Below are 9,290 nucleotides of genomic sequence, written 5' to 3'. Positions count from 1 at the left end.
CGCTGCGCTCCGGTGCGTCTTCTCTATTGGAACACCAGACTGACAGGCACATTCGGTTAGAGCGAGGGACCCAGCGTGCAGACCCTCGGTTTCAGGCTCCGCGCGGAGGTTCTGCGGGATCCATTCCCCGCGGGCAGGTGAGCTCGGCCAGGCAGGGCCGGGGTCCCGCCCACACCAGCCCGGGGCCGGACGTCCCCGCGCGCCCCACCTGCTCGGATGAGGCCCTGCGCGATGGCCTCCGCCATGCGGCCCGCGCCCACGAAGCCCACGCGCCGAGAGGTCGGTTTCGCAGCCGCCACCGCCGCCATCACGCTGACCAGGAGCCCCAAGCCACGCCCCGTCCCGCCCCCATCCCGCCAATGGGCTACGCCGTCCCGCCCCTTCCTCGTCATTGGCTCTCGGGACCTCACGCTCCGCCCCCTCCCGTCGGGCTCTGCGCTCCACAGCTCGTGGAGCAGTGGGTCCCGCCCCTTCTCCGCTCATTGGTCGGAGGGTTTGGCGTCAGACATCCGGTGGGCGTGGCGTGGGAGGGACGCGTCCCGGGGCCGAGCTGGCGGCGCCCTGAGTCGTCGCGCGTGGAGCGCGGCTGGCGGGAGTCCGGTCCCCGCAGGAGAGCGGCGGCGAGCCGGGGCCCATCCGGGCGGGTGTGTGCGGAGCACGTCCTGGCTTTCCAAAGGGCGGCTGGACGAAGGGTCGGACCGGCGGTCGGTGCCCCGGGGCGTGCCCGGTGGTGTCCCTCGTGGGGACGCTGCGGAGCCCGGAGCCGCTGATGGCTGGTCGCTGGGCAGCGGGGAGGCAGGAGAGCTCGGGGCCCCAGGAGTCCCCGGCGGCAGGGCCCGTGGTAGAGGCCGACCAGGGCCGGGCGGGCGCGGGGAAGGAAAGAGGAAGGTCCGCGATGGCAGCCCGTGCGGCTCTTTGCTGCTCAGCCTGATCCACTCGTCGTTGTCTGCAGAGTGTGGCCTGCGCCGCTCTGGTCGGGATGGGACCACACAGAGCGGACCTGACGCCGGGCGGCTGAACCTCGGCCTGAGCACCCGCGTTCTGCGCGCACTGTCTGGGGAGACGGCGCCTCTATGTAAACACACACACAACCAGGGGCTCAGGACACACAACTGCTCGCGTCCTGCCGGTGCGCCCAGGCCTCTGCTCGGTCTGGCCTCCTTCCCATTGTTCTCGCCTGGCGGATCCCGCCCTGAATCCCACAGGGGAGCCCAGCGGTTCCACTGGAGGGTCCTGGAGCTCCAGGTGTTTCCAGACAAGCAAAGGGATCGTTACAGCCCCGCACGGCAGGGTGGGCGCCCAGAAGGGAAGGACCACGGCTGAGACCACTGGGAGGCACTGACATGGGAGGGGCTCCGGGACCAGCCGTGGGGAGGCCCGTGGGATAGATGCCTGGGTGGTGGAGAGTCAGTGGTGCCTGGCGCTGTGAGACAGCCAATACCGCGTAACGAACGATGGAAGGAGTGGACGAGGCAGCCGCCTCTGGGTCGGAGGAGAGCTAGGTGAAGGTGGCACCGGCACGGCAGAGAGGGGCCCTGAGAAGAGGTGGCCCAGGCCAGGGAAGGTGCCGGGGTCCTGGGCGAGGCAGTCCAGCGACCGGCTTTGGAGCTGGGTGCTCCAGGGCCCACACCAGTGCCAGCCGATCTGTCTGAGCTCTGCCCAGCTCCTATTGAGAATGGGAGGCCCAGGCACTCACCTCCCGGCCCACCAGGGCCCCTCGGTGGCACCTGTTACTGTTCATGGAATAAGGGCAGTTGGGCCCCACACCCAAGCTGCCGCCTGAGGCGGGGAGGGAGGCTGAGCCACCCAATCACCGTCCTCCCCTCGGCCTGTCCAAATCCAGCCCCAGCCTCTTTCCCCAAAGCCCTTGTGGAGCTCAGGTCACCAGGCCTGCTCGTGGCCAGGGGTCCAGCAGGGAACGCCCAGCCTGTCTCACCCCTGTGGCCTGCCTGCTTCCTGCCCACACACCGGCCTCTCCATGTCTCCACCTCCTCCGCCACCCCAGGCGCGGTTGGCGGCCGTGGCCCAGCACCTCTCAGGGGCTGGGCAGTCAGTAGGGGCGGCGGGTCCTGGGGCTGGCCAGGCTCGAGCAGGCAGTGCCTGGGGTGGGGGACAGCTGGCACAGAGTGGCTGGGGCCGGGCCTGTGAAATGCACTTTATTGGCTCCCAGAAGTGGACACACACAGGACCTGGGCACTGGACCTGAGGAGCAAGGTGCGGGGCCTGGGCAGGCCTCGGTTTCCCTGAGGAACGACGTGAATGCTGGCCCCACTGGACAGCTGCCTGGAGCCTCCCTGGGGGAGGGGTGGAATGTGGGCCGAGTTGCTGGGCAGTGCCCTGGACTCCTGGCAGGGTCTGAGGGTGCTGCCCCTGGGCTCTGCCAGCTGAGCGGCCACGGGGTCTGGGGGCAGGGGCGCCAGGCCACCACCACGCTCACGGCTCACTTCCGCGCCTGCTCGTAGTTGTCACTGAACCAGGCACAGGTCTCCTTCACAGCTGCAGGGGGAGGTGAGGGGGGCAGGTGAGGGCAGGGCTGCACGGAGTTCCAAGGGAGGCAGGGTCGGTGGGTCCCCAGCCTCAAAGGGTAGTCACCCCTGTTTCCTGCTGCCTGATGAGGGTTTGAAGACCAAACCTGCCAGGCGTCCACCCCTGGCTGGAGTAGGAAGCTGAGGCCTCGGGCCGGGCAGTGGTCGCCCAGAGCCAGGAAGGAGAGGCCGGGAGGTCGTGAGGGATGGGCTGGGAGGGCCGTGAGGGGCAGGGGCTCACCCTGCTTGAAGGGCGTGAACCGGAAGTCGGGCAGGTAGGCCCGCAGCTTGCCGTTACTGGCCGTCTTCTTAAACTGCCCGTCCGACTTGGTTGTATCAAACTGGGAGCCTGGTCAAGGCCATAGCAGCAGGGGCAGCCCCGCCCCCAGCCTGCCCTTGAACCTCCCCCGCCTTTCTGGGGAGGCTCTGCCCTCCAGCTCCCAGGGTGAGCCCCATCCGTGGATCAGGATACGGTGACCTCCCCGTGGAAGTCCATGGCCTCCACCACGGCCTCGGCAGCCTCCTGGATGGAGACTTCATCCTCCTCGCCCACTGCAGGGAGCGCGGGCGGAGGCCAGGTCAGCCTCAGCTGCCTGGTCCCCCGCCCCCGCCCCCACGCCGTGCCCGCCGCTGCAGTGCCCACCTGACAGGATGATGGGCTCCACCTCATTGTACTCCCGCAGGACCCAGAGGAAGAGCCGGGCCAGGTCCTAGTCAGCCAGGCAGGGTCAAAGGCCACAAGTCATGGCCACATGGGGCCCAGTCACCTCTCCCAACAGCCCGGCTAAGACCGGATCCCTCCCTTGGGGCAGTCCTTGGCCAGCTCATCCCCAACGGGTCCCGTCCTCTCCCGCTGAGCTCAGCGCTGCACCCAGCAAACCCATGGGGCTCAGCGAGGACCAGTGGCTGCTCCTCCAGGTGTCAGCCAGGCCTCCCCCGGCCCCAGGCTCCACCCCACCCCCCCACCCCCCCAGCCAACGAGGCTGAGGCCGGCCTGGGCGATGCTCTGGGGACAGCTGTGTGCCCTCCAGCACGAACCAGTGAGTAGATGAACTGCCTCCGGGGCTTCCCGGTGCCCCACACCGTCAGGGCCGAGCCCCTGCCTGCAAATTCGGGGAGGGGCGTGTCAGAGGCGGGGCAGTCGGCGCACACCTCCCCCTGCTGAGCCCAGGGGCCGACCGGGAGGGCGGGGCCTCGCGGGCAGCAGGCACTCACTCTTAGCCACGTGCACCTTGTGGATCAGGCCGGGCAGCACGTGGCCGTCCTCGATGTTGAAGTTGTCGTGGGGCCCGAAGACGTTGGTGGGGATGACGGCGGTGAAGGTGCAGCCATGCTGCTGGAAGTAGGCCCTGCAGAGCACAGCGTCCCTCCGGCCCTGCTCTCCGCCGCTCCCACCGCCCCGCCCCGCCCCGGCCTCCTTGCGATGGAATAACCAGAGGCCAGCAGAGGAGGGAGAGGAGGCCTGGGAGCCCCACGGGTGACCCACTGGGCCCCCCCTCAGGCCCTCTCCCCCATTCCCGGCGGGCCCCAGCTGGGCGGGTGGCGGGAGGACCTGTTCTGCACGTCGATCATCCTCTTGGCGTAGGAGTAGCCAAAGTTGCTGCTGTGCGGTGGCCCGTTGTGGATCTGGGGGGTGGTGGTGGGGTTAGAGGAGACCGCTGCTTCCCGGCCACGCCCAGGCCCCACGCTCCGCCCCAGGCCCCGCCCCGCCCCGCCGGGGGTCTCACCATGGTCTCATCGATAGGGTAGGTGGTCTTGTCAGGGAAGATGCAGGTGGACAGGCAGGACACCACCTTGCGAGCTCCCACCTCGAAGGCCGAGTGCAGGACGTTGTCGTTGATGTGCACATTTTTCCTCTGGGGGTGGGGGGGGGCAGGTTCAGGCCCCTCCAGGCAGGACCCCAACCCCTACGTGCTCCTCCAGGGACAGAAGTGGGGACACACCCTGGCTCCTCCCACAGGGGCGGTGCCTGAGCCTGCTCGTCCTCCTGCCCCTCAGTCTGTGACATCCTGAGCTGTGGGTCCCACTCCCAGGCTGTGGGAGGGGCCTGGAGAGGACCCCACCCCTCAGCTCAGGACCGGGCCCCAGCTCCGGGGGCTGCTCAGGGCAGGGGCAGAAGGAGCTCAGTGGCCCAATCTCACCGACCCAGAGGCGCGCACCCCCTCTCCTGCCCAGGAGCAGTGAAGCCTTCGCTGTCCACACCCTCCCAGGGCCCCACCTGCCCTCTGGGAATTGGACATGAGGTGGCCCAGCTTTTGGACTGGCCTGGGGAGAAGGGAGGGAGGGTGGCTAGGCTGCAGAGAAGGCTGTGTCTGGAAGGAGGGCCCCGGGCAGAATCTGGTTGGAGCTTCTGCCATCCCAGTGCCGGGCTCCGGGCCGAACCACACCAAGGCCAACGCGCAGGCGCAGCCTGACAGCGCCCCATCCTCCTCCTGCCCTTACAGCACGCCCCATCCCCCCAGGAGCACATGCCACAGACCCGAGCCCAGCTCACACAGCTGCACCCGGCAGGCCGGCCCCGGTGCAGCTGGACCAGAGAGGTCCCGGGAGCAGGAGCATCTGGAAGTGCAAGTGGCAGGAACCAGCCCCGAGCCCCACAGCGGAGGCTGACTTCCCTCAGTTCCCCCGCCTGCTGGGCAGCTCCACGGCTTTTTCTATTCCGGCAAGTGCCCCCAGACCCACTGCATGCCCTCCGCCCACAGGCTGTGCCCAGCCCTGACCATGAGTGTGGGAAGCCAGCCAGGAAGTTCCCAGAAGCCGGCCCCTGGCTCCCGTGCTCACTGGGGCCCTTCACTCACCCAGAAGTCCAGGTTGTATTTAATGTTCCGGAACAGGCCCCCCACCATGGCAGCAAGATGGATGACGTGCGTGGGCCGGACCTTTTCGAACAGGGCTCGGGTCTGTGCAGCATCCCTGGGGATAGCCGGGCTGTCAGCGGTCCCCTGAAGGCCCAGGGACTAGCCCCTGGGGTTGCGGAACTGGAGACGGGGCTGGGCAGGGCCCATGGCGGGATGGGCTGCCCCCAGGGAAGGCGGCCAGTTCAGGCCCTGCTGCTATGAGGGTGTGGGAGGATGTTTGCCTAGGAGCAGAGCTGTGCACACCCAGGCCACGCCTGCCACCTGGCGGGGAGGGTGCAGACACGAGGCCTGGCCCAGAGCTGTCGGGAGAGGGCCTGGGGGGGTGGGTATGCCAGGGATAGGTCCACTCACGTGAGATCGGCATCCTTGGAGGAGACGAACACCCAGTCCTCGCCTGGCATCCTAGCCCCGTCTGCTACCACCTTCTGGATGGCTCTGCCCACCAGCCCAGAGCCCCCTGTCACCAGGATCCGCATGGACCCCTGGGGCTCACCCATGGCGCTGCACCTGCACAGCCAAAGGGTGTGAGGCTGAGGCCATTCTGCTTCCATCCGACCCAGCCCTAGGCTCCGGGGATGCTGCTGTTTAGGGTCATCTGTCCAAGGGCTGGCCCAGGACGCTGCCCCCAGGAGGGGAGAGACCCAGCTGGCTCGAGTCATCCCTCCTCCCCTCCAGCCACCAGAGCCTATCCCCCGTTCCACCTGTCCCAGGCCTCAGGGCACCCCCCCCCCAGTACCCTATCTTGGGGCCTGGAAATCGGCTTGAGTCCCTACTGGAAGGCCTGAGCCCGCTGCAGGGCCCCCTGTCCAGCCCCGACAGGAGGGGCCCTGCCCGGACACCTGCTGCTGCTCCCGCCGCACAGGCAGTCCAGCAGCCGGCCTGTGGGGAGACCCCACGCGTCCAGCCCCCCACCGCTCCCTCGGATCCCTCCTCAGGCCCAGGGCCACCTACAGCCGCGGGTTCCCTCCCATGCCCCAGGCCCTTCCCGGCCCCTCCACAGGCACCTGGCAGCCAGGCCCCCTCCCGGGTCCCCAGGACCCTCCCACGGCCCGGATACCCGCCAGCGCCCTCGGGTCCCGCCCACGCCCCCGGGGCCCCAGCACCCCTCGGGCTCCGGGCAGTCGGGGAGCGCCCAGGGCCCAGGCCCGGCGCGCGACGTCTCAGCCTCCCTCGGTGTTCAAGGGGTCTCCCCTGCACCCCACGCCACCTCACCTGCCCGGCTGCCAGCTGGCTACTTCCGGCGCTGGCGGGGTCCAGCCGCGCGCCAGAGCCAGGTGGAGGGCGGGGCGCGCGGTGCTCCCGGGGCATGCGGGGACTTGGAGTCCTCCCGGGGCGCGCGGGCGCTCCGTGAAGGGACTCGGGCACCGCGGGAACCGCGCAGCAGCCTGGGAAATGTAGTTCCCGCCGGGTCTGCATCCGCGGGGCGGTCCTGGGGAGCTGATCCCGGCGCGGTGGCCTCCGGGCGCTCGGGCCACCACCGCCCGGGCGCGGGGCGCGACCCCGCTGGGGAGGCTCGGAGCCCCGAATGAGGAGGAGCGGCAGTTACTGCTGAAGAAGCCGAGGCGCGCCGTCTGGGACTTGTTCTTATTGTTGAATACCGCAGAGCCGGCCGAGACTGCGGGACAGGGTCCGCGACGGGTGTGGAGCCCACGGCCTTACCCGGCTACTGACCGGGGTCCCAGCGGGCGCCCACGGTTGTTCCCGCTTTTGTTCCGGGAGCTGCGACCCCAATGCCTGAGCTCGGCCAAGAAACTCCAGCAGTGAGTGGGGTTGGGGCCAATGGGGCGGGATGAGGACACATATGTAATGCCTTTATCCATAAAGAAAAAAAAGAAACTCCAGCCAAGCTGACCCATTCCACGCGCGGTGGGCGGGTCCCCTACCGGCCCCTTTCGCCTCTTCACCCCACAGGCCCCGCCCCCATCCTGGGCTCAGGCCACGCCCCCTTTTCCTGTCTCACGCTGGGGCTGCCCCACAGGCCCCGCCCCTCGACTCCGTCTTCCCCGCTCATGGGCTCAGTCTACCCCCCACACCACCTCAGGCCCCGCCCTCACGTGCACGCGCTCAGGCCCCGCCCCTGCACCGACCTTCGACTCCGCCTCCCGTTCAAGCCCCGCCCCACACCATCTCTAGGCCCCGCCCCTTCACATGCACGCGCCCAGGCCCGCCCCTGCGCCGACCTTCGACTCCGCCTCCAGCTCAAGCCCCGCCCCACACCATCTTTAGGCCCCGCCTCCATCGCGGGCAGCGCTGGGGGCCTAGCTGTCTTCCGTTACCTGCCCTGGCTCATCACCGGGATGCTTGCTTACGGCATAGAGTTGTTCAGATTTGAGAATCTTGTCACGAATTCCTTTTTTTTTTTTTTTAATATGTTTTATTGATTTTTTACAGAGAGGAAGGGAGAGAGATAGATAGTTAGAAACATCGATGGGAGAAACATCGATCAGCTGCCTCCTGCACATCTCCCACTGGGGATGTGCCCGCAACCCAGGCACATGCCCTTGACCGGAATCGAACCTGGGACCTTTCAGTCCGCAGGCCGACGCTCTATCCACTGAGCCAAACCGGTTTCGGCACGAATTCCTTTTAAAGTTATGCACGGATCTTCAATTATTTGCTCAATTTTGTTTAATATCGAGGCGTTTAATTTATTACTTCTCTTACCTCCGCGTTTTTTTTCTATCAACACGCAACCATTCTTATACTGGTAAATAATTGACTTTGCCGTATGGTTTTTAATGCTGGCGATGGCAGCTGATTCATTTACTGTTCTACCATCTTCGTAACATTTTATTAAAACCTTTTATTTATCGTGGCTGGTACGATCGTATGTCGGTGGATTACTACGTCGGACAACGGGGCTTCTGGTCCGGATCCCTTCATTTCCGGCGATGGTGTTGCATTCCTCGGAGGATGCGTGTTGCCAATGACCTTCCAGAGCTTGACTCAGTGTTTGATGTTGTATCCATTTCCAGGGTCTGAAAAAAACATTCAGGATTTATGTAAAAATACCTTAATGGAATCAAAATATGTAAAAAGCCTATTAACGTTATCACAAAGTTAGGTTCAGAGAAAAATGAAAACATGTTGCGATGCACTATCTTTTTCGTTGTTGTGAACACTGCATAAGAAACTATGTAGAATTGAAGCAGTTCTACCTTTCCCAGACGCATACTCCCTAGACTGGATTCAGTTGTGCACATGTACATATTAACGTTTAACTTACCTTGGTATCATACCATTTATGGGAAAGTGTAATTTTTTGTAAGTACTTTGTGATTTGAAGTTACGGTGGCTCACCAATTGAAAGAAAACTGTTTACAATATAAGATCAAATTAATAAATGTATATGTATCAATTGATCACCTATCGAATGCCAGTCAATACGACTGGCTTTATGCATGCCTTAACTATGAATACAATCACAAAAAAAGTGACTTTATTGTTTTATTTTACTCTATTTTCACCCCAAAGTGAATTTGCTTTGCAAAGGATGAATTTGCTTTGCAAAACGGTGAATTTTTTTTTTCCGGTTAATCCTCACCTGAGGATATTTTTCCATTGGTTTTTAGGGAGAGTGGAAGAGAGAGGGAAAGACAGAGAGAAAAGTTGATGTGAGAGAAACACATCGATTGGTTGACTCCTGAACGAGCCGCCACCAAGGACTGGAGTGGGGAGGAGCCTGCAACCAAGATAATCGAGCCCGGGACCCTTTGGTCCGCAGGCTGACGCTCTATCCATGGAGCCATCCGGCTAAAGCTGCAAGAGGTGCATTTGATTTGCGAAGGGTGTCCTGCTTCCAGGACTTGAGCAGCAGACATGCAGCGAGGGAGGAGAAAGACAGACGAGTGAGCTGTGGCGTCCTTTCTCGGGCGAGCAAGCTGATTCTGCACAAGGAAGCAGCCGG

The 9,290-nt window shown here is 64.4% G+C and overlaps 3 protein-coding genes across 3 annotated transcripts in view; all 3 read right to left on the bottom strand.

The window, feature by feature from the left end:
- Nucleotides 1-353, bottom strand: part of PYCR3 (pyrroline-5-carboxylate reductase 3) — a 4,638-nt gene extending 4,285 nt beyond the window's left edge. The window contains exon 1 of the mRNA XM_006108029.3: nt 209-353. Coding sequence (XP_006108091.2) covers nt 209-308 — 100 coding nt within the window. The 5' untranslated portion in view covers nt 309-353. The remainder of the gene's footprint in view (nt 1-208) is intronic.
- A 1,783-nt stretch (nt 354-2,136) lies between these two features.
- TSTA3 (tissue specific transplantation antigen P35B) lies at nt 2,137-6,739 on the bottom strand. The gene is made up of 11 exons (XM_006108028.3): nt 6,596-6,739; nt 5,735-5,890; nt 5,324-5,438; nt 4,253-4,381; nt 4,078-4,151; nt 3,741-3,874; nt 3,564-3,628; nt 3,169-3,235; nt 2,998-3,077; nt 2,767-2,866; nt 2,137-2,496 (listed from the first exon to the last, which is right to left on the bottom strand). The coding sequence occupies exons 2-11, from the start codon at nt 5,878-5,880 to the stop codon at nt 2,441-2,443; spliced, it is 966 nt and encodes a 321-aa protein (XP_006108090.1). The 5' UTR covers nt 5,881-5,890; nt 6,596-6,739; the 3' UTR covers nt 2,137-2,440.
- A 1,427-nt stretch (nt 6,740-8,166) lies between these two features.
- The window catches only part of CCDC166 (coiled-coil domain containing 166), a 15,136-nt gene continuing 14,012 nt past the window's right edge, over nt 8,167-9,290 (bottom strand). The window contains exon 4 of the mRNA XM_023748693.1: nt 8,167-8,361. The gene's annotated coding sequence lies outside the window, so the exon portion shown is untranslated. The remainder of the gene's footprint in view (nt 8,362-9,290) is intronic.

Source organism: Myotis lucifugus, unplaced genomic scaffold (assembly GCF_000147115.1).
Source record: "Myotis lucifugus unplaced genomic scaffold, Myoluc2.0 scaffold_1679, whole genome shotgun sequence".
Lineage (NCBI taxonomy): Eukaryota > Metazoa > Chordata > Mammalia > Chiroptera > Vespertilionidae > Myotis > Myotis lucifugus.
This window is presented reverse-complemented; position numbering and strand designations above follow the sequence as displayed.

What these genes read in the sequence shown, in the direction of transcription:
- TSTA3 (XM_006108028.3), bottom strand. Translation starts at nt 5,880, where the DNA reads ATGGGTGAGCCCCAGGGGTCCATGCGGATCCTGGTGACAGGGGGCTCT. An exon ending in GGCAGTTCATCTACTCACTG is followed by an intron (nt 3,236 to 3,563) that starts GTTCGTGCTGGA and finishes CTGGCTGACTAG; the next exon opens with GACCTGGCCCGGCTCTTCCT. An exon ending in GTTCACGCCCTTCAAGCAGG is followed by an intron (nt 2,497 to 2,766) that starts GTGAGCCCCTGC and finishes CTCCCCCTGCAG; the next exon opens with CTGTGAAGGAGACCTGTGCC.